A 20655-nucleotide genomic window follows, 5' to 3' on the forward strand; every position below is an offset into this window, starting at 1 on the left:
AAAATCTTTTACGCTTCTTACTACTGGAGTCAACTCCATTCTTATTCTAGATCATCCAACAAAACAAACATATGAAATAAAAAAAATCCTTTTTTTACAACGAAGTTAATCTAACAGGAAAAAAAGTTTTCACAATGTACCTTTAGCAAGCAATTACCAGCAAAGCTTTATAGAGGAACATAGTAAGTGCACTGATGGTTGGAGCTTAGACAAGTGGAGGTACCACACTCTGCACAAGATATGACATGGGATATCCATTTCACAGCTTAATCATCTTTGGCTCTTAAAAAGTAAGCCTTGCACAGTATGAACTGTAAAACTACACCAACAAAAGTGTTTCTTGGAGTACTGAACAACATTTAAAAGTAATTCAATAAAAAAAGCATTTAGTGGGAGTGGGGGGCAAATAGGATAGGAACCTTAACAATATTAACAGGTTTGTACAAACAGCCACATCCACTTAAAAGCATAATTAAATAGATAGCTATGTTACAATCATCAACACAAAAAATCTCTCTACATGCTAAGCCTCCATGCTTATGATGCAAACTTCTGCACCAGATGTACAATTTGGCTCCCCTTTCCTTTTCTGTACCTGGCTTTCGCTATAGTATGATTTGTTTTCTGTCCATGTGCAATGTAGCACATTAGCAAGGAGAAATCTAAACTGCACATCATTAACCATATTCACTCCTGCAATGCCAGCTTCTTTTATAACTTGCATTTCTCTCATACAAAAAGGTCTGAAAAACTTTGCATGAAATGCACTTGAAAATAGACATTCAGACATTAGTCAGCAAGAGCAGATGAAGTATGATCACAGCATTTATGACTTCTTATCATCTTTATGATAAGCATCTTTATGACTTTATCTTGCCAGCTTAAACCTGAACACCACCACTCCAGCATCTCTGTTGTTGTTTTCAATATTAAAATAAAGCTTTAATGCCCCACCTCACACCAATTCACTGGCAGGAGTACAAATTACTGTAGCAGGTGGGCCAGCGTGGTTTTAAAAGCAATGTAATACAATCAACTGTACAATATCAGATTTCAAGAATGCAAAAGACATCGAGAGCAAAGGCTGATCCTTAAGCAATCCTAATATTGGCATTAAAGTGTTCAAGATCCCACAGGGACTATTTTATCTTTTGACCCTAGGTTTTAATTGAAACTTTAAACAAAATATATTACCTATTTAATGCAGCTGAGCTGGACTCTGGCCTTTGTAGTGCATGCTGTCATGCCAAACAAATTAATCTGTGTAACCTTAGTACGTACTTTTTAATTTACATCAAAGAAATATGACATAGAGAAAATAAATATCGAGCCAACCCTACACAGCCTGTTGAATAATTATTTTGTTTCTAGTTTTAGAGTTTAATTTTTAGCTGTTCGGAGTTCTTCAAATTAAAAAAAAAAAAAAGAAAAAGGTTTTACTTCTTGGTACAAAGCCAGAGAAACATATGGTTTCTTTAGCTGACTTGTTGCACACCTGGCAAAATAAATCACAGCAACAGGAGACCAAAATCTACTCTGCAACTTTTCATATGCACAAACTTAGAATAGTAATGCAGGTCTTCTGGCCTTTTGTGTAATGATTAAAATGTAAAATCAAACGGATGGTTTGCTTCTTGAAGCCCAGTATTTTTTCCTCTTTTAACAGGGAAGTTAGTTTGAGTTTTAAAGAATGAGTCAGCTGGACAGATTGGCACACTAGAGGAATGAGTCCCTGGGCCTGGCAGAGCAAAAGGCCAATAGAGGCAAGTGCAGGAAAAGAACTGTAAGACAAACAGGGAAAGCAGGTGGTGTAAAGGCTTAACGCTACTGGAGTGCTAATGCTGCCGCACTTGGAGTGCTGGAGCTCAAAACCTGATTCATTCAAACAGTTCATCTTCTGTTTATTTTCCTTCATGTATTTTATCTACATTATACATGGAAAAAAGCCTTCATAAAATCTTCAATGAAATAATCAACTAGTTATTAGAAATTAAAGGAAGTACTGTTTTCTTAGATCACATGCTGACACTGAAACAAGCAGAGCTACTGCCAGATACTTGGAATACATCAATCATAACAGTTACTACAGCAGATACATAATCTCAAACTGTATCTACTCTTCGCTTCCATGATAAGCTATGAAGACCCTCTCCACATGTCTTGACAGGGAAGGATCCTTCCTTCCTGCACAGGTAGGGAGCACACTCCAGCTGCTCCTCCTTCTCCTCAGCACACAGTGAATGGGCACAGATCAGAGACAGCTTCATGCACCAAGCACATGAGACAGCACTGGCCTATCTCACTGCCTCAAAGTCTCCTAATTAAAGGCAAGCAGTAGCCAGACAAATTTATGTAAAGCTGTATATCAAAGGTAGTGTTATGGTGAGAGTGTTTATAACTTTGTCTTGAATATCAAAACAGAAATAAACAATCTAGTCAGCTCTCTGGTACCCAGTGGCACTGTATGAACTGCAGAGCAGATGCACTCCTGATAATGGATGTGTTCGCCTTGTTCTCCTGTCACTTTCGATGCAAAGAGGTGACTGACTTGGTGTTTGGGATTTATCTCACCCAACTCAATCTAGCAATTCTAAGCCAGCCATCTCAGCTCCTTTTACAGAAGAAGTATGCTTACAGAGGATTTTTCATGTAAACTAAAATAGGTGTTTAGGACAGGTGGGCTAAATTACTCCCCAGAGGTATCTTTTCTTTCCACAGGACAAACCCAGCACAGTTACCCAGTTCTGACATTCCAGCTGACCTTTACACTGTTACGGACAGGAGAGAACAGTCTGATTCAATTTGTCTAACTGCAGTATGAGTGTTGATGTGGACACACCCAGGACAGCTTTAAACAAACCGGCTGTTAGCATAGCTGCACTGAGCACAGTTGAAGTCACCATCTGGCTCTTCACCTAGCCTCTCAGACTGCCTCTGCAATAGAGCCAATAAGCCACACCTCAGAAACGAACGTGAAGCAAGTCCTGGTTTCTCTGCAAAAGCTGCAATCACAACAGCAACCAAAATACAAATATACACCACGTACAGCATAAGCTGTACTTTACAGAGCCCCATAATAGCCTGAAAGAGGCTATGGCAATCTCAGCTGGCCCTGACTTGTTATGCCACCAGGATATTTGTGGCTGTCAGCAGCTGCATAAAGGCAGTGGAGCCCGGCGCGCACACTGAGCAGTGGAGGGAGCATGTGTAGCACCAGCCAAGCCTGGGCAAAGGACAGAGCTGGTCTTTGTGCTCACTGTCACTCAGTGAGTTAATACATGCAAATCCCAGAAGTAGAGTGAACTTGAACTTTGTGGACTGAGGAAAGGATAAAGAAAGCTGAGAAAGACCTCCTGAATCTAAAAAAGTAACCAACAGAAAAAGAAGCAATATATTAAAGAACCTTTTAGGTCATTATGATTCTAAAGGGAGCACCTATTCATGGGAAAGAAAAAGGGTGACACAGGCCTTATAATGAAACAACCATGATGTGGGAAACAGCATTGGTTTTCATCTTGTAATTTCTGCACTTCTGACAGCACTTTTATCAGAACTATGAAATATATATCCTACTAAAGAGGGCAATCAAACTTCTGAGGGTTTGCTGGAGCCCTGCAATACATCAAAAGCCACTACAGGACACCAATAATAAGCAGATGTTTAATTCCCACAGAGCTATGATTGCAGATAACCCCATCAAATCCATCAGTAAATGCTGATAAATAAAAATGAAAAAAAAGCATGTGCAAATTTTAGCCATTTGCATTGACCTGGTAGAGCTCAGAATTTAGGAAGAAGTAAATCTGCATTGAACTGTATGAAAGACATTAGATACTTTGTCATAGTGACAAATACTTATTTTAGCATTTACAGATATGCAAATAGGTAGCATCAGTTACAACCAGAGTTTCAGAGTTCTTTTCCCATGTCCAAGAACCTGTAAGGAGCTACTGAAAGATAAATTTTCCAAATAAGTAAAGAAGAGTGAGTGGTGCCTCCTTTTGACAGCTGTGTTAACCAACACAGAGCCTTACCCTTTTGGCATGAGGGATCCTAATTGCTTCTACATGTATTTTTTACTGCTTCACTTCAAACTATTTCAAACGCATCTTAAGACTGTTTCTTTCTCAGATAAGAGCTTGCAAAATCTACTCATCAGAAACTGAGGTGGGCTAGTAGAAATGCATGCTTCTTTAACAATAATTCCACTTAAAACATCTCAGGAACAATTGCTTTCCTGTTTTTTGCAGATCTGAATAGTACAAATAATACATACATTTTTTTCCTGTCACTCGTTCAATGTATTTTGTGTAAAGATGTGATTAAGAATACTATCTTATTAAGAATACTACCATATTAGATGAAATTTTGTTATAATTAGGATTACTTTCCACTGTGTTTTCTATAAAGCAAATGCAAACTCAGTTTCAAAGAGAAATAAATAAATTTAAAAAAAAACTGAGCACTCTTAGATATCCAACAGTTGATAGTCTAGTCATGTTTCATACAGCACTGCATTTACTGGCATGTAAGCTCTTGAACCTTGTTTGGCTAGTATCTACTGAAAGCAACTATTTTGTTGTTATTAGCTAATTCATTTTGACACAGTAACAATATACTTACCCATCATGTTGTATAAACTCTGTGGTGCAAACTGCCTTGGCATTTTCTGTATTGCTTCTTTGTAAACAGTTAGGGCATCCTGAAGAGAGAGACACACATGGGACAAATCATTAGCAAAGGACCAATTTCAACAGTGGTTCTACATATGAATTATAAACAATCTGTCTTCTCCAAATAAAGAGATGCAGAGAGAGAAAACACATCTGCATTATAAATATCACAGAACTTTCACATTTTTCATTTACAAAATTATACAAATTCAGTAAAGCTTGTTGGCAAGAGATCAAATTAGTTCCATTGACACAACTCCTTTCCCACATCAAAATTTCTTTAAATTCTTTGAAGACTCGTGAGCTTATGAATATATATAAAATTCTATATGCTAGTAAACAATATAGGATAATACCAAATAGTAGACAAAGGATTTTCTGATGACTAAGCTACAGTAAGTGACCTAAAAATAAAGAAATCATTTTCTACCACCAAGGAATAATAAAATATAAGCAAAAGCACAAGCAAAATTTTGCTCCACAGAATGAGATGGACTATAGTTAGGAATGCCACAACCATCTTCCCTTCACAAATGTGCTGTGCTTTGAATTACCTCATTATGTACCTATGATTCATTCAGCACTTAGGATGCTTACTGATCAGTCTGTTCGCTATGCATCGCTTTCCACGTCATCCCATCAAATAGTCACAGCTTCTGACAACTGAAACGTGACTGAAAAATCTAAATATATGATCAAGCCTGGGTCAGACTGCCGTGACCACCAGGCAGAAACCCAATGTTTTAAATTTTTAAAATCTCTTGTACCATGCAGGCATTGCACTCTACCTCTACACTCTATCAGCCATGCAGGCAATATGCTGCTGTTCTCTTATCTTTATGGATGTATTAGCTGTCTGTGCCTGCTTTAACCAATTAGTAACTGCCATCTGACAGGGCTGGATTCGACAGTCAGGTGATAGAGAATCTGTAGGCCTTGTGAATGTCTGATCTTAAACAACCAAGTTAGCTCTCACAGTCAGAAAGAGTTGCATGGATCAAAGCCACGTGTAACTCCTGTGCTGAAGTATCCTTGGCAATGCAAAGACAATGACTTTCTTTCAAATACTGTAAGAGGTGAAAACTCAAGCAAAGAACCAGTTTTAAAAATTTCCTAGGGAGAATGGAGAGAAATTTCAGCAGTCACGTGTAAATGAGATAGCTGTGTTGGGTGCCATGTAACTACCTATAAAAAATTCAACTTACTATAGCACTTAGGCCAAATTATCTCAAAACAGCACTAGGATTTTAGCATACATAACAAACTGGGATGTTTCCAATCACTGAAGTTTTGAATTATTCCAACTAAGTTTAATTCTTGGAAACAATGCATTTTAATAACTAAAGATGGACACACTATTTTGAAGTAAAAAGCCAATATGAATTAGGTCAGCTGGACTGCAGCAGCCTAATTCTTTTCCCAGCAATAGGGACAAAGACAAAAAGAATGAATTAGCACATAATCAGATGTGATCACTGATAATACCAATTCTGACACCAGAACATCACACTGCAAATTAACATTTTCCCACCCATGGTTGTAGAGAATAACTACTCTCTGCAGAGAATACTAATCATGATTTGGTGAAATTCAGTCAATTAATGCCTGTGTCGTGTTTTGACAGTCTGGATGGAAACAGTGGGCCACTATTTGTGCATGCTATTGTAACAAATCTGGAGTGTTACCTCATAGTGTCCTTGTTCATGAAAAAGTTTTCCTAAATTATAAAGACAACTAGTAACAGAGCTTTTATGAGCATGAGGATCTTTCAAATTTTCATCAGGGATCTCTGAACACTTTAGGAATGTCCTCCTGGCTTCCTCTGTCTTCCCTTGGTTCATCAGGATGATGCCAGTATTTAAATAGGCAGCTGTGAAGATGGAAAGAAATGTCATATTTTCAAAGTAATATCAGAAAGAGATCCTGTTACTATCTAATTTGATTTTGTATAATATAGATCAATTACTGCTATAAAGAGGAACAGGTAAGAGTGTAATTGTTCAGAAGCAAGGAAAGGAGAATAGAAGCTATAAAGACTGAGGAAAGTGAAAAGGGAATACTGGTTAAGCTGTGCACTCCATGTCATTCCTCTTATTAGGAGTGTATCAAGCATATACTGTCAGTGCTTGAAATGTTGAAAACTTGATCTTTTTTTTTATAAAAATATATTGATATGTCTATGCATATGTATGTGTACACACACACATGGACATGTGGAAGATTCAATATTTCACCTACAAAAAAAAATCACTTTAAAAGTATTTACTTAATTTTGGAACAACACTTAAGTTTGGGCAACACCTTATGGATTATTTCCATTTTTTCCATATAAGAAAAGAAAAATTAAAAGACTTAAAAATATTTATATTATTCACTTACAACACTTAGTAAAATAATCAGAGACCGGCTGTAGAAAAGAGATAACAGGAGCCTATAAATTTGGGCAGAAATATCTACAGATAACAATGCCAGAAACATTTTAACTTCTACCTGTGCTGTCCAGTGTTAAATCCCTATCTGCTTCTTCCCTTCACCACAGTAAATAAAACCACTGTAAAATTTCACCACAGTAAAACAATGTTTCCAGCTTGGAAAGGGTGAAATCTCTTCTTTCACTTTCAGAAAGAAAAAAATGTGTGTGGGGAAAAAAAAAAAAGTGTTATTAAAGAGTAGGAAGATATCCTTTAAAATGCTAATCAATGTCATGCAAGTTTGTTGAGCTGAAATACTTACAAGCTAATGTGGGTCTGCTACCAATAGCCAGTTTATAGTAATGCAATGCCTCTGAAAACCTGTTGTTCTCTTGAAGAAGTAATCCTCTGCACACAGATGAAAGAGAAAAAGAGAGGGAGGAAGGTTATTCAAAGTGTAATTTCAAAATATATTTTTTTTGTCTCATCAAATTAAACATATATATGAAAAACAAAACTGAGATTGTGGGTTTTCCCTCCCTGGAAACATTCAAGGCCAGGCTGGATGGGGCTGTGATCTGGTCTAGAGGGAGGTGTCCCTGCCTATATCAAAGGAGTTGGAACTAGGTGATCTTAAAGGTCTCTTCCAACCCAAACTGTTCTATGCTTCTATGATAAGCTGAGAGAAATATTATAAATTCGCATGTTACTAACAATTCACTTGGAATTTTTTTGGCCTAACATAACTCATAGACAAAAGGTATGTTCATATGGCTTTACCAAAGCTGTTACATTCAGTAGTTTCAGCTTGATAGAAACAAGAAGATTAATTGACTCATTTGATAAAATGATTTTTTAAAGTGGTTGGAGTATGGTGGAGTTATTTGTAACCTTTAAGTCCCTCATGTTTAGTTTGTTTTCTCTCCTTGACTTGAATTAAGCAGACTTTTTTCAAATGCATAATAAAGTTAACCACCTAACACTTCTTTTGTATTACCTTAACCAGTTCTTGCTGATCAATTTCACTAGATTATCCAAGATAGGGCTAAGCATCTACATCCATTCTTTTTTTTTTCTCACGTCTTCTTTCTGCTCTGACCAAATTTAATAACTTAAGAGATGTCAAAAATGATTCTTAATTCTTCCAGTTCTGTTAGTTTCATAATTCATGAGCTTTAATTAAAGCTTTTATGACAAGTATCTCTGTGAATTACAAATTACAGAAGTCATACAGAAGGTACTGAGAAATTAGTGATGTGGAAATCATAAATTCACAACTGTATGCTTAAATGAGCATTCAAAGCATTACAGCATTCCCAAAGTTTTAAGATCAGAAGTATACACAATGCCTTAGAAAAGCAAATATAAGAAAATCCTTAATAACTAGCTATCTTAGAGCTTGGACTGAGACATGATCCAGTGGGAGATGACTCTGTGTACACACCTCAAAGTACTCAGGAAAAAAAAAGTACTTCTTTTAGAAGGTGGAAGATGGAGGATTATAATCTCTATTTCTATTTTTCCTACAGAATCTTTCTCTCCTTCCTCTATGCTTCTGATAATAGCTTTTCAAACTGCAAAGAGGTTGGTCTTTTTCCTTTATCCATTTTCAATCAGAAAAACTTTTCCCTCCAAAGTCTCAGGAAAACTTCTTGAATCAAACCAGTAGACTTCATGGGAATTTAAAAAAGTATTATTTGCTTCTGATCACTGGGTCAGAATTCAACAGAATGAAAGAACATATACATTTTCTCCATCTGTAACACGTAGCCTCACGTTTGAAACAGTATCTGTCCATTAGCCCCAAGTCAGTCTGTAAGGGACTTCCTTCGTATTTCCAGTATAAGCTCTTCTGCTTATTAAGAGAAGTAATTGGTTAACACAAACACAAGAAATTATCTTGGTATGCATACGTCAATTACACTTCCTGGATTAAAAGCACTTTTATTTATCATTGTTACCAAATTTATCTTTTCTGCCCAGTACATGTTCTACTACTTGCACTCTTAATTTATTACTTGAATTTTAAGGTTGTTTTTTTTTTTTCCTTCCCATACTTCTACTCCAAACAAAGCAAAACAAAACAAAATACAGTTGGTCCTCTAATAGACATTCTCTTTCTCTCACAAACATATAAAAACATAAACAACTGCTTGGATGCACAATTGAATATTGAATTAATTGCATTAATTTCAAATATTTTCATTTCTATTATTTATGAGATTTGGTCTGAACAAAACAAAATATAAACAGAAGGATGGATATGACCTAAAAACCTTGACCAGGCATGAAACTGCTCCTACTGTCCTTGTGAAATCAGTCCTGATTGATCACTGGTTTTCCCTGTGGCTACTGGTAATACAAGCTGACTAGATTTATGAGCTTCTATTTCTAGTTTCAGGTTAAACAAAGATAGGAAAAATTGTGAAGAAAAATTAAAAATGCAATTTTCATTGAGTAAAACTAACAGAAAAATAGTCTGAAGAGCTGTACCTAAAGAGAGACACTTCACTTTCCAGATGAAAAATCAGTTCCTCCCTGGCTTTAAGCTCAAACAGGATTATGCAAGCATATAAATATGCTCAATAACCTCTAAGGTCAGTGCAGGAGGAGGGCAGGAGGTGCTCCAGGCACGGAGCAGAAGCTCCCTGCAGCCCAGAAGAGGCTCACAGTGGGGCAGGAGGACTGGGGGAGCTGCTCTGTAGCAGTCTCTGAAAGGCAGGCCTCATGGTGCGCAGCCATGTTGGAGAAGTGCTTGAGGTACCGAGGAGCATGGAGAGGGGCAGAAAAAGTGAGACCCATAGACTGTAACAATGTAAGCCCATGACCTTTGAAGTGCTTTGCATTTGTTTGTTCAGATCCACTCTGATAGTTTCAATTCCCTCCTTCCTTTCTTCCTTCCTTCCCCTACAGCTGATTGCTAGGGATAAAGTTGGAAAATGGCAATGGCAGATGGAGTCTCTGCTTCTTCTTCTATTGGCTTTCCAACTTTTCAGTCAAAAATAAGTTCCTTTCCATTCATCCGAAAAGGAGTGATAATGAATGAATGATGAGTCTATAAAAAATGACAAACTGTCAGGAAAAGCTTCCTGCGTGCACATTTCCATTTTTATGTGGGGGGGAAATGAAAGGATTAAATGTTCATCTATTTCCACAATCAAACTTTTTTTTTTTAAAGCTTTTCATTATGCTTTGTTACACTGAAGACATCTTTGGGGCACTTTTTTTCAAGGAGAAAGTTAATTTTTATCTCACGTTGTCATTTCTACTGTCTGCAGTAAGTGTAGGGACAAAAGAAAACGTTGGCTCTGAATGACCAGTTTCTAGATGCAGAGGAATAAAGCCCCTAAGTGGAAACTCGCACCTTGCGGGCACAGCCTAGTCTCTGATAGCTCCCAGCAGTGGAGGCAGATGGCCACATATGGAAGTTCCTCCTCTGCCAGGAATGGATCTGTTCTGGATATGCCATTCCCTTCCTCTGTTTGCACTTTTAAATGATAACTACTCGTCAGAGGTTACTCGTCAGAAGGCATAAGGAGTGGATAGAAAGAATATGAAAGAGGAGGGGGGTACAGTGCAGAGCACTGACCAAAAGCCAATTGTGAATCAGGACAAGAAGTCTACATTAAGTATGTATCTGTGTTTAGTCGTTACAGAGATACAAAGCCTGCCTTTTTCCTTACACAAGCATGAACAAACAAAAGTATGTCTTTGCAATAATGATGCTTGATACAAGGAAGCCGGCTCAACTGGTGAGCTTAGATGAGTACAGAAGCTCTTAAAAGCTTTTGCCAGTTTTAATAAACTTTCTACAGTGGCTAGGGATACTCAAGCTAAATAAATGAGCATAATCCCAAATATCCTGAAAAAAAACCTCTAAAACAAACAAACAAACAAACAACAGCAAACTACTTGACAAGATGAATCAAGTTTGCAGTTTTCAAGCTCTGTTTTCCCTACAGTTCATTTCCCAGCTGTAAAGCATGTAAGTTAAGACATTAATTGAAACACACAACTTTTGTTCAAAGAAAGTTTACTCACATAATTGTACAAATGTGAAGTCTACCAGATGAAAGGGGGCAAAAAAGAGTCAGTGGCTCCTTTTGCTTAGTAAAAGCAAGGACTGTAGAGGAATAATTTTCCCTCTAAAAATACATGAGGATGAAATTACTAGTAAAAGGAAAAGCAACTTAAACCACAGGACATACAGTAAATGGATATAAATTGACCATGAACTAATTTAGGAAGAATTAGTAGACAAGTTTTAGCTATCACGGCAGCAAAACTCTGGAACATCCTTACAACAGGCTTTTTTTTTTTTTTTTTTTTTTTTTGTGTGTGTGTGTGTGTGTATGTGTATTGCTTCTAGCTAAATTTACAGTGGAGTGTGAATCACTTGTGAAATGAAGGATATGAGCTGACTACTTGTAGCATTAGCAGACCTCAACCACCAACTCTGGAAGCATCTTGGAATCCTGCTTGTCTAGTTGCAGGAAAAATAAAAAGAAAAAAGTTAACTTTTGAGTATCTAGAAATGCTGAACATTACTTCCATAAATATGAGCTGCTTATTTATACTAATAGGAAAAATTATTTTCAGGGACTGAAAAGTAGACACAAAACACAAATGGAAAGTCTACTGCTTTCCTCTAGTTACACACTAATTTCTTCCTGGTGCAGTTCAGCTGCTCTGTTTAAAAAGTTAATTCCTTAATCACAAAAACTGACATATACCACATGTATGTAACCACATACATACAATACACAGGAACCATAACCGTCATGAAGGTAAACATGGATGTTAGTGAAATATCTATTAAAATTTCAGATCAGATACAGCAAAACCAGAAGTGTTTCGTCCAAACCAACTCTTTCAATGTCATTTGCAAAACTAATGGATAGAAAAATAGCAATAGAAAATGCAAAAGCCCAGCACACAAAGCCAGTAAGTTTGCTCCTTAATTAATGTTTTTGTTGTTTTGTCTTGCTTTTAAGCAATTAAACCATTTAGCTACTCAACCAAATGACTGCTAACCTTTTCTAACAGTCTACAACTAGGTTCCATTAACAAGAATAGCAAACGGAGTACCTTTAATGTTTTCCAATAACATCCTGTTAGCAAATATCTAAATAGAACACAAATCCTAGTTTTTGTAGTCAATAATAATCCATATCCAGTAGGTAGTAACATAGAATGACTATTTCCTTTGCAGAATTTAATAACAAGAGAAAGCATAACCATATTAATAATTATTATTTTTTTTTTAATATTGAAACAGAACAATCATCCACAAAACTCTCTAACTCTCTTAGTCTTTCAGATAGCACAGAAAGAATTCTGTCTTTTTCTCCCATTTACAGGAAAAGCTCTTCAAATGCAAGTAAGTTGGACAGCAAATAGTTCTGTTCTTCCTTCTCTTCCTGAGTCACTTCAGTTGGAGTTCCCATCATAGAATCATCAGAAATTATAGAATCATCAGAAATCACAGAATCACTCATTTTGGAAAAGATCTTAAAGATCATATAGTCCAACCTCAACCTAACCATACTACCCTAACTCTAACAACCCTCCACTAAATCATGACGACATCAGCTGCTTCAAGCCCTGCTGCCTGGACAGAGAGAGAGGGATGCTCCTAGACAAGGAGTGGCATTGGTCCTGTTTCTTCCCCCCAGCTCTTGGTGCTGAGCAGTTGTGAGCTGTGCCAGCACCACGCAGACAAGAAGCCTGATCCCTCATTTGTTTCTGCAAGCACTGTGGGATGAGAACTTGACAGAAACTTTTACAAGAGGGGCCATTTATAGAAACACAGACTGATCTGGCTAAAAAGGGACCCCAAGGGCCACGTAGTTCCAACTTTCCATTCATGGGCAGGGGCATCTCCCACTAGAACTGGCCTTAAAAACTTCCCAGAATGGTACATCTACAGCTTCTATGGGCAACCTGTTCCTCTGTCACCACCCTCACAGTGAATAATTTCATCTGAATATCTAATCTAAATCTACCTCCTTTTAATTTAAGGCCATTACTCCTTGACCTTTCACTGCACTTCCTGATCAAAAATCGCTCTCCAACTTCCCTCTAGGTACCCGTTATGTACTGGAAGGTACTAATGAAGCTGAACTGCTGTCCACAAAACGGACAAAGTTCATGCACAGACCATTTCAAAGAATGAAATATTCAGTTGGATGTCACCAAATGCATTTCAGCTCTCTATTCTGATTAGGAAAATATCAGCACTTCATTTTTCATTACAGGTTCTCAAAAAAAAAAGGCCCACAGCAGAGATTTGCACTGTGTGATGCCACTGGTCATTGAAGTGTCCTTTGAATGCTACCTCAAAAACCAGTCACACAACACAGCAAGACTTTATGCAGAGAGCTTCAGTTACAGAAAGACACAAATTTGAGCTGCTGCCCTTGATAGATGACGAGTACTGGCAAAGCACAGATTAATTCCAAACAGGCTTGTAGCAAGGCTCTTTTTTTCTGAGCAGAGAATGCAATGGTCAAGTAGTAAAACAGTCAGCAATACTTCCTCTTTGCTTTTAACTCAACATCCTGCATTGTAAAAAGCTTATGTGCTATCAAGGAAGAGGAACCATAACCTTGACTTGTGTCCTACTATGTGAAGAAGTAGTGCAGCAACTCTGTCTGTGAAGGTTCAATTCCAGGTCAGCACAGGTTAGGAAGTTAGCTTTCTTTTGGGGATTTTCAACTTTTACAGCTCAAAGGAGATTTTTGTGCCAGCACCATTAAAAAGGAAGAAGCTAAAACACAATTTCAACTGTTTTATAGGCTAAGAACAAGAAAAAAGAATTTAATTCAAATTGATTTCCAGAGATTTCACCAAAGGATGCAAATCTAAAGACTGTGCATGAAACACTTATATAACCTCAGACTTCACAGAATTAAAATGTCAGTTACACTGAAGACTTTAGCTAACAAAAGTCTAAACAAAAATAAATAAACAAATCCACATTTATTCACATAGTACCCTGTAGTTACCAAAGAAAGCTACGAAAATTACTTTGAATATATTCAAATAAATTATCTGAACAATAAACTTGTAGACTCAAAGCACTATCAGTGCAATGAAAATAAAGGTACTGAGGATGATTAGTCAATTTATTCTTTATTGGGCATTGTACACTCCCCAAATGCATCATTTACATGAACTAGTACCATTCCAAAGGCATATTAAACATTTATGTGAGATTGCAGATCTATCTACTTTAACTTGCTGAGAAACTCAAGGTAGCATAGATAACTGCTATAATGACAAAAGCATACTCTAAGCAGAGCTTGGCCTAAATATAAATGAAATAATATACAATAAACTGTCTTTTAACTGATAAACAATTTTACTTTAGGCAGCAATTGGAAGTAATTTTAAACAAAAGAAATTTAAAAGCAAAAGAAACCCTGAGTTTTAGGGAACAATCATAAAAAAGTTAACAAGCCATAAAAAACAAACAAACAAAAACCCCAAAAAACTAGTTTATTGTTCATCTGCTGATCATTGCCTACTTTGGAGAAGCAAATATTTTTCTATAGCTCTGTCCTTGGTACTTCACAGTAATAAAATACATGGATTTCTTAAACACATGGAAAGAGATTTCGTTTATGTTCATCTATCACCTTCTGAAATCTAGCTGAAATCAGTAATACTACACAGGTTTTTAGAACTTGGTTTTGAGATTTGGTCGAATTACTTGCAGTGCTATCTCAAGCAGGAGGCCACGTGGTAGGTATCTTGAAGTGTAAACTACCTTATTACAGTCACATTTTAATACAATCTCTACCTACAGTAGAAAATCAGAGCCAAAATCCTTTCAGCACTGAAATTACTGTGAAAATCTCAACTGCTCTCAGAGATGTCAAGCTCCAAGATCCTCTTGAGATTTTCATGAGGCTTTTAGAAAAAAAAAGCTTCCAAACAAAAAGTCAAGGCCGTAGCCTGAACGCAGATTGCTAAAATTCCAGGCCAAAGATCTTATCCTCAAGATAGGCTGTTTACCAGGTAGTTCCACTTTTACATATTCGGACTTGAGAAATGTCAGCACAACGAACCTACTTTAACTCACATCTAAATGAGCGATGAACCACCAACTTAGTATTACTGTTAGCAAGACCTTTTCTTTTTTTCACTATTATTAAAACAAAATTAAAAACAATTTCTTAGTTAAAAATGCAGATCAACTTGGAACTTAGTTTCCTGAGTGTTTGTGGGAGAGAGGGAAAGCCATGAGAAAACAGATTTTTCTAGGGAATTACAGTTTGTCAAAATCTGTTCATCTTCCAAATCCAGCGCTTCTCTACAATGTATGTGGCTGATGCCTTGTGCTATTTTTATTCTCCTTCTCCATACTAAGCATCTTATTATATGGTCTTTACTATATGTCTGCTGCTCTCTAAAAATGCAGGAATTTATTTATGGTTACATAATTGCCACATTTGAACAAAGTGGCAAATGACACATTCTGAATCAGGCAAGCATTCAAAGGGAGATTATGTAATTGCGTAATCTAAATTCATGCAGCTTAAATTGTCCTGAATGGCAAAAGAAGCTGCAACTCAGTGCTGCTGTAATGCTGCAAAGGTATAACAGTCAGAAAATAAAAATGTATTATTGAAATCAGCCATTTCTTCATGTTGCTAAACTCACTAGGCTTTAACAATCAATAGACAATTGCTAAGCCAACAGCACATTTTAGCACAAAATGGTGTCTTGAAAAAACAGAACAGAGATCATCAAATGCTTCTGTTTATGTAGTTTGTCTTTGATCATTACCCATTGAAAATTGTGAGTTAATCCTTAATAATTTCTTCCTTGATCAGAAAGCACTTTGATTTGCTACTGCTGTGTACGAATACTGCAGCAAGTGCTTATTATCTTGTATCAAATACTGGGGCATAAATGCAAAGAAAAAAAACAAAGAATATGTGAAGCTTAAATAGACTTAGGATCCATTATGCCAAAACCACACAAATCAGAAACCACTGTAAGGGTGCTTTCTTTCTAAAAATCTACTAAATTACTGCTTTAATTTTAAAGCCACATACTAAAACCCAGAAACAGTAAATCTAACTGTCCTCCTGTAATCACACACAAGATGTATTTTTCAATTACAGTATTTTTGTAAAGGCTCCCATATAACTGCATGCCAAGAAAGGGCTGAATTTGCAAGGAAGCTCTTCAGAGTTTGCCCTTAAAATATTGGAGTAGATTGGTGTCTTGCTGCACCAAAGCCTATTCCATTTACCACTTAGTTTCCATACTGGATTTGAAAGTAGCAAACAAACAGAAAAAAAAAAAAAACAAAAAAAACAAGACTGTATAAATAAAAAGATTGAAAATAATGAAAGATTTTTCAGTTTCTGTAGCTCATGCTTTTGTGAAACTTAGGAAAAAAGAAAAAAAAGAAAGAGGATTTTATTGCATTCAAGATACTGTTAGATTAAGAATTAGATATTCTTTTTTGCATATGCAAATGTATAAACACATCATATAGCAAACACTTTCTTTATTTTCAGGGGTACATGTAGAAGCTATATGCCCTGCATATTCCAGCAATTGTAGATAAATTCCTTTTACAAACTCAGTGGAATTTCAAGAGGTTTTCTATTTATCACAAATGAAGGCTTGTAGGCATACATTTTGTAAATCAGTGTAAAGCCAGAACATTATGGCTTGCGCTCAGAACAGCAAACTACTGAAGTTTGATTTCTTTTATATCCCCTGTCTTTATGGCCCAACCCTCCTTCTTATTACTCTGGTATTTCTGTATAGGCATATAAAAAAAAATTAATAGTTATAATTTTCATCCCCCAAACCAACTGTGTATAAGAAACTCAAGAATATCGGTCTTTTCACTTTTTTTTCCCTACAATCTCCTGCTGAATTCAAAAATTATTTCTTTAAACACAAGTGAAAAGAGTTTGTTCTCAAAAATATGATTTTCACAGACATTGCCTAATAGAGGCAAAAATTGTTGTGCACGCACATACGTGTTAAATGTATGATTAATAAAAATATACAAATTTTGAGATACTCTAACAACTTTGGAATAGGTATTGTACCACTAAATTTTACTGAAAAAGCAGAGAAACGTCTCCCATATGTTTACCTGTAAGGCAAACTAATGAAATGGGCAATTGATTCCTTGGTAAAAAAGTCCAGTTATTTATTTTAACAATGAAGTTTAGTATTTGCATTCATTTTTTTTGTACAACTTGTACTACAGCACATACTTTTGGCATTTTGTTTCTAAACAGCTTACACAACTGTATACTGAATGGCCCTAATCTGAACTCTGCTCTCCATGACACGTCCTGCGTGAAAGGGTCCACATCACAGCAGAGCCCCACTCTGAGGGTCCAGGCTGCTGGGTGCCCAAATGCAGGAGAGAGCTGGGAGGAGGATACATTTCGCTGCTCCAGAAAGTATTTAGTTATTTTAACAGTTCAGGAGCTAACTGAGAGATATGGACTTATGCTAGGAAGTGCTTACACCCACTTCTCCCACCCACTGTTATTTAGACTTCCTTTTTAAGTCTAAGTAACACCTCTGTATTTTAGCAAAGTCAGAAACATATGGAGCAGTACTGGTGCCAAGCCCATCTATCTGCATTTTGTTCAGTGTGGGAATTTTGTTTCTTTTTAAGCAATCAGATTTGTAAGTTTGCCTGTTCTAAAGTCAGAATAATGATAAAAGAACATATAGAAATATTGACCAAGGACAGATCCTGTTCTCAAAGCTTAAGGAGCACTATTAATGAAATGATCAGTACAAAGTAGCAGCTAGAATCATCTCCATTGCCAGCAGGGAAATCAATAGCTACATTCACAACAGGTCCAACCCCAGGAAAGCCACACATACTTACAAATTATAGAGCATATCAGCCATGTTGCTGCGGTAGTACAAGGCATTTCTGTAGGCGCTTTCAGCTTCAGAAATCTTGCTCTGGCTCTTGAGAACATTTCCAAGGTTACCCCATGCTGTCAAGAGAAAAAAGCAGTATTCAGAAAGAGCTTCAATCCAATTACACATGACACAGTATCTGAGCATGGGGTAGTTCCAAGGGGAGGTAAGTCCCACAAAGAAGCTATGCCTAAAGGGAGGGGAGGTTGCTTCTTTTTTCCCTCAGTTCTGCACCGTGCAACTTACCTTATGTAGCAGTGATTTGCATACACTCTGCATACATACAGATTTTGGGGGGGGAAAATAAACTTTCAAGTCAAAATACATCTTCATGATTTAGAAACAACTGTAGCAAAGGAAAAGGATCATTTTCTTTTCTAAAACCTCTACATAAAAAGCTTAAGAGTTAAATGCACAACTAGAAATGCACATCTTCATGGCCCAAGTTTTTTTCAGCATATCTACTTGAAACCACAAGAGTTGTGCCCAGAGTAGACAGGCTTCTCATGGAAGTATCAAAATTGACATATGACACAGGAATTGGAAGAACAGTAAGGTAAATAACCAGGATTAAAAGTATGCCATATGGATATAAACATATTACATATGTCACTAAAATGCATCTTTCTACTTGGAAAACACATGGTTCCTTTCCTTACGTTTTATTGTGTTATATAATGTGTCCTTATGTCCCACCTATAAAGGACTTAAATAACATTTACTTAAATGAAGTAAATAACAATAATAATAAAAAAACTAAGGCTCCACATGTGTTCCTTTTGCAGTTTGTTGAGTGGCATGAAAAGTATACTTACAAAAGAAACTGGAACTAATATTTTATATAAAATACAACCCACGTTTTTCCAGGAAGATAATCTAAATGGCCTTATAATTATAGACTGTATGTATACATGAACAAAAAACACATTATGCTCATACTACATGAAAGTTGTTTCATAAAAATGTTCTACTTTCACAAGAATTTCTTTTTTTATGAGCAAGAATAATGGAAAGATGATGCCTATCCTTTTTACCAAATAATATATATCTTCCCTCCAGATGTATGAACCATGAACATTAGCTCAAATTACTGTTAAGCTCTGCCTCTTCAGTTAGTCACGTCTTTTTTTTACAAGAACTTATATAAAAACTCAGTAACACAAACTTTTAATGTAGCTTAACATAATGCTAATAGCAGGTTGATGATTATTTTAATTATTATCAGGTACATGTTTTTCTTTAGGATGTACATTGCTTTCAAACTGCTGTGTTTTGCTGCAGAAGGATCCTGCCATAAGAATGAAAACAATAGCAAATAGCATTTTCTTTTAAGCAGAATATATTAATCATTGGCGGGAAAAGATGATGGAACCCTTTTAGGCTTCACAAAAGAAAAATCATTCACACAACATATTTTGCTAAGAAAAAGAAACAACAATATTTCCATGAGTACAGAAGCTATAATTTCTGTGAGTCACTTCATTTTAGCCTGGTATTTCAGAACAAGAAAAAAAATTCAAATTTATTTAGCACTGCTAAAACTGCTGACAATTTTCCCCGATTAACTCGACTTTTGCACTGTAATCACTGGATTCTGAATTTATCTTCAATTGCTGCCGCTATTCTTTCTTATGAGCAGAAAACATTTCAGAAGCATCACCTAACATGACTACTGGCCAGCATGCAAACATTAATGACTATAAGAAAAAAGAATTTTTCAACTTCAAACAGGCATGCTGATGCTCTTGTACATTCGATGACTGTCTCCCACAGTTGCACATTCCATTTACTCCATAGCTACTTCTGCTTTCACTATGATCTCCCATAACAGAACATTACATTAAACGATCATTTGGAGCACTGGTAACTACTTCTTGCTAAATAGTTACATGTTTCCCAAAACAGTGGAGCTCTGTAAATACAAGGATGTACTGAAGAATGATTCAATTTATCTTTTCAGCTGCTAGGTTGAAAAAAAACCTTTTAACACTATTAACTGCAATAGTTTCTCCTCCATACTTCATTACATGCTGTATGTTCCATTATTTAACTGATTTAATATACTTTTTCAGACGATATCTTATTTTACAGTCTGTAAAGTATTTTGTGTCAAGGCTAATATCAATATTTAACCTGCATTATTGCATCTGAAATGTACTCTAGACCTTTGTTTAAACTTGTAAAAGTTTGTATCAATCCTTAAGTCCAATTTCTCCTATAAAATTGTAGAAACATTTTGTATGCATTCAGAAAAAGAGATAAAATTGCACCTGGATATGAAGCTACAAACATATTTAAACCGTACTTTATGACTCCAACTAAATTTCAGCACATGGGTATTTTCCATCTGCACATGCTCAGAAATTAAAAATGAATATACTTGAGGCAAAGAGAAGAAACTAAATCAGTAAATTCTAGTATTTAGGATGAATTTTTATTCCACTTAGTATATTTTTCATACAAAATCAGAAATACCTTAGATTAGTATTGCAAAACATTTAATATTCAGAAGAAGCTAACGGGCATATGCAGTGCAATTTATTCATCCAATTTTTTCCCCAATAGGAGATTCTATACAGCACAAAATAAAGCAAGCTGTGGGTGAAATAGTTTCGTAACATTTACTTTTTGCATGCTGCTCATTCCCT

General features: G+C 36.1%; 1 protein-coding gene across 4 annotated transcripts in view; it reads right to left on the minus strand.

The window, feature by feature from the left end:
• TMTC2 (transmembrane O-mannosyltransferase targeting cadherins 2) overlaps positions 1-20655 on the minus strand; it is a 234030-nt gene that overhangs the window by 55567 nt on the left and 157808 nt on the right. For all 4 annotated transcript variants that reach the window (XM_052669219.1, XM_052669222.1, XM_052669220.1 and 1 more), the window contains 4 exons: positions 17970-18084; positions 7407-7492; positions 6359-6543; positions 4624-4702 (listed from right to left, as the gene is read on the minus strand). In XM_052669219.1, the coding sequence (XP_052525179.1) occupies positions 4624-4702; positions 6359-6543; positions 7407-7492; positions 17970-18084 (465 nt within the window). The remainder of the gene's footprint in view (positions 1-4623; positions 4703-6358; positions 6544-7406; positions 7493-17969; positions 18085-20655) is intronic.

Source organism: Tympanuchus pallidicinctus, unplaced genomic scaffold (genome assembly GCF_026119805.1).
Source record: "Tympanuchus pallidicinctus isolate F22 unplaced genomic scaffold, pur_lepc_1.0 scaffold8, whole genome shotgun sequence".
In the NCBI taxonomy this organism is placed as follows: domain Eukaryota; kingdom Metazoa; phylum Chordata; class Aves; order Galliformes; family Phasianidae; genus Tympanuchus; species Tympanuchus pallidicinctus.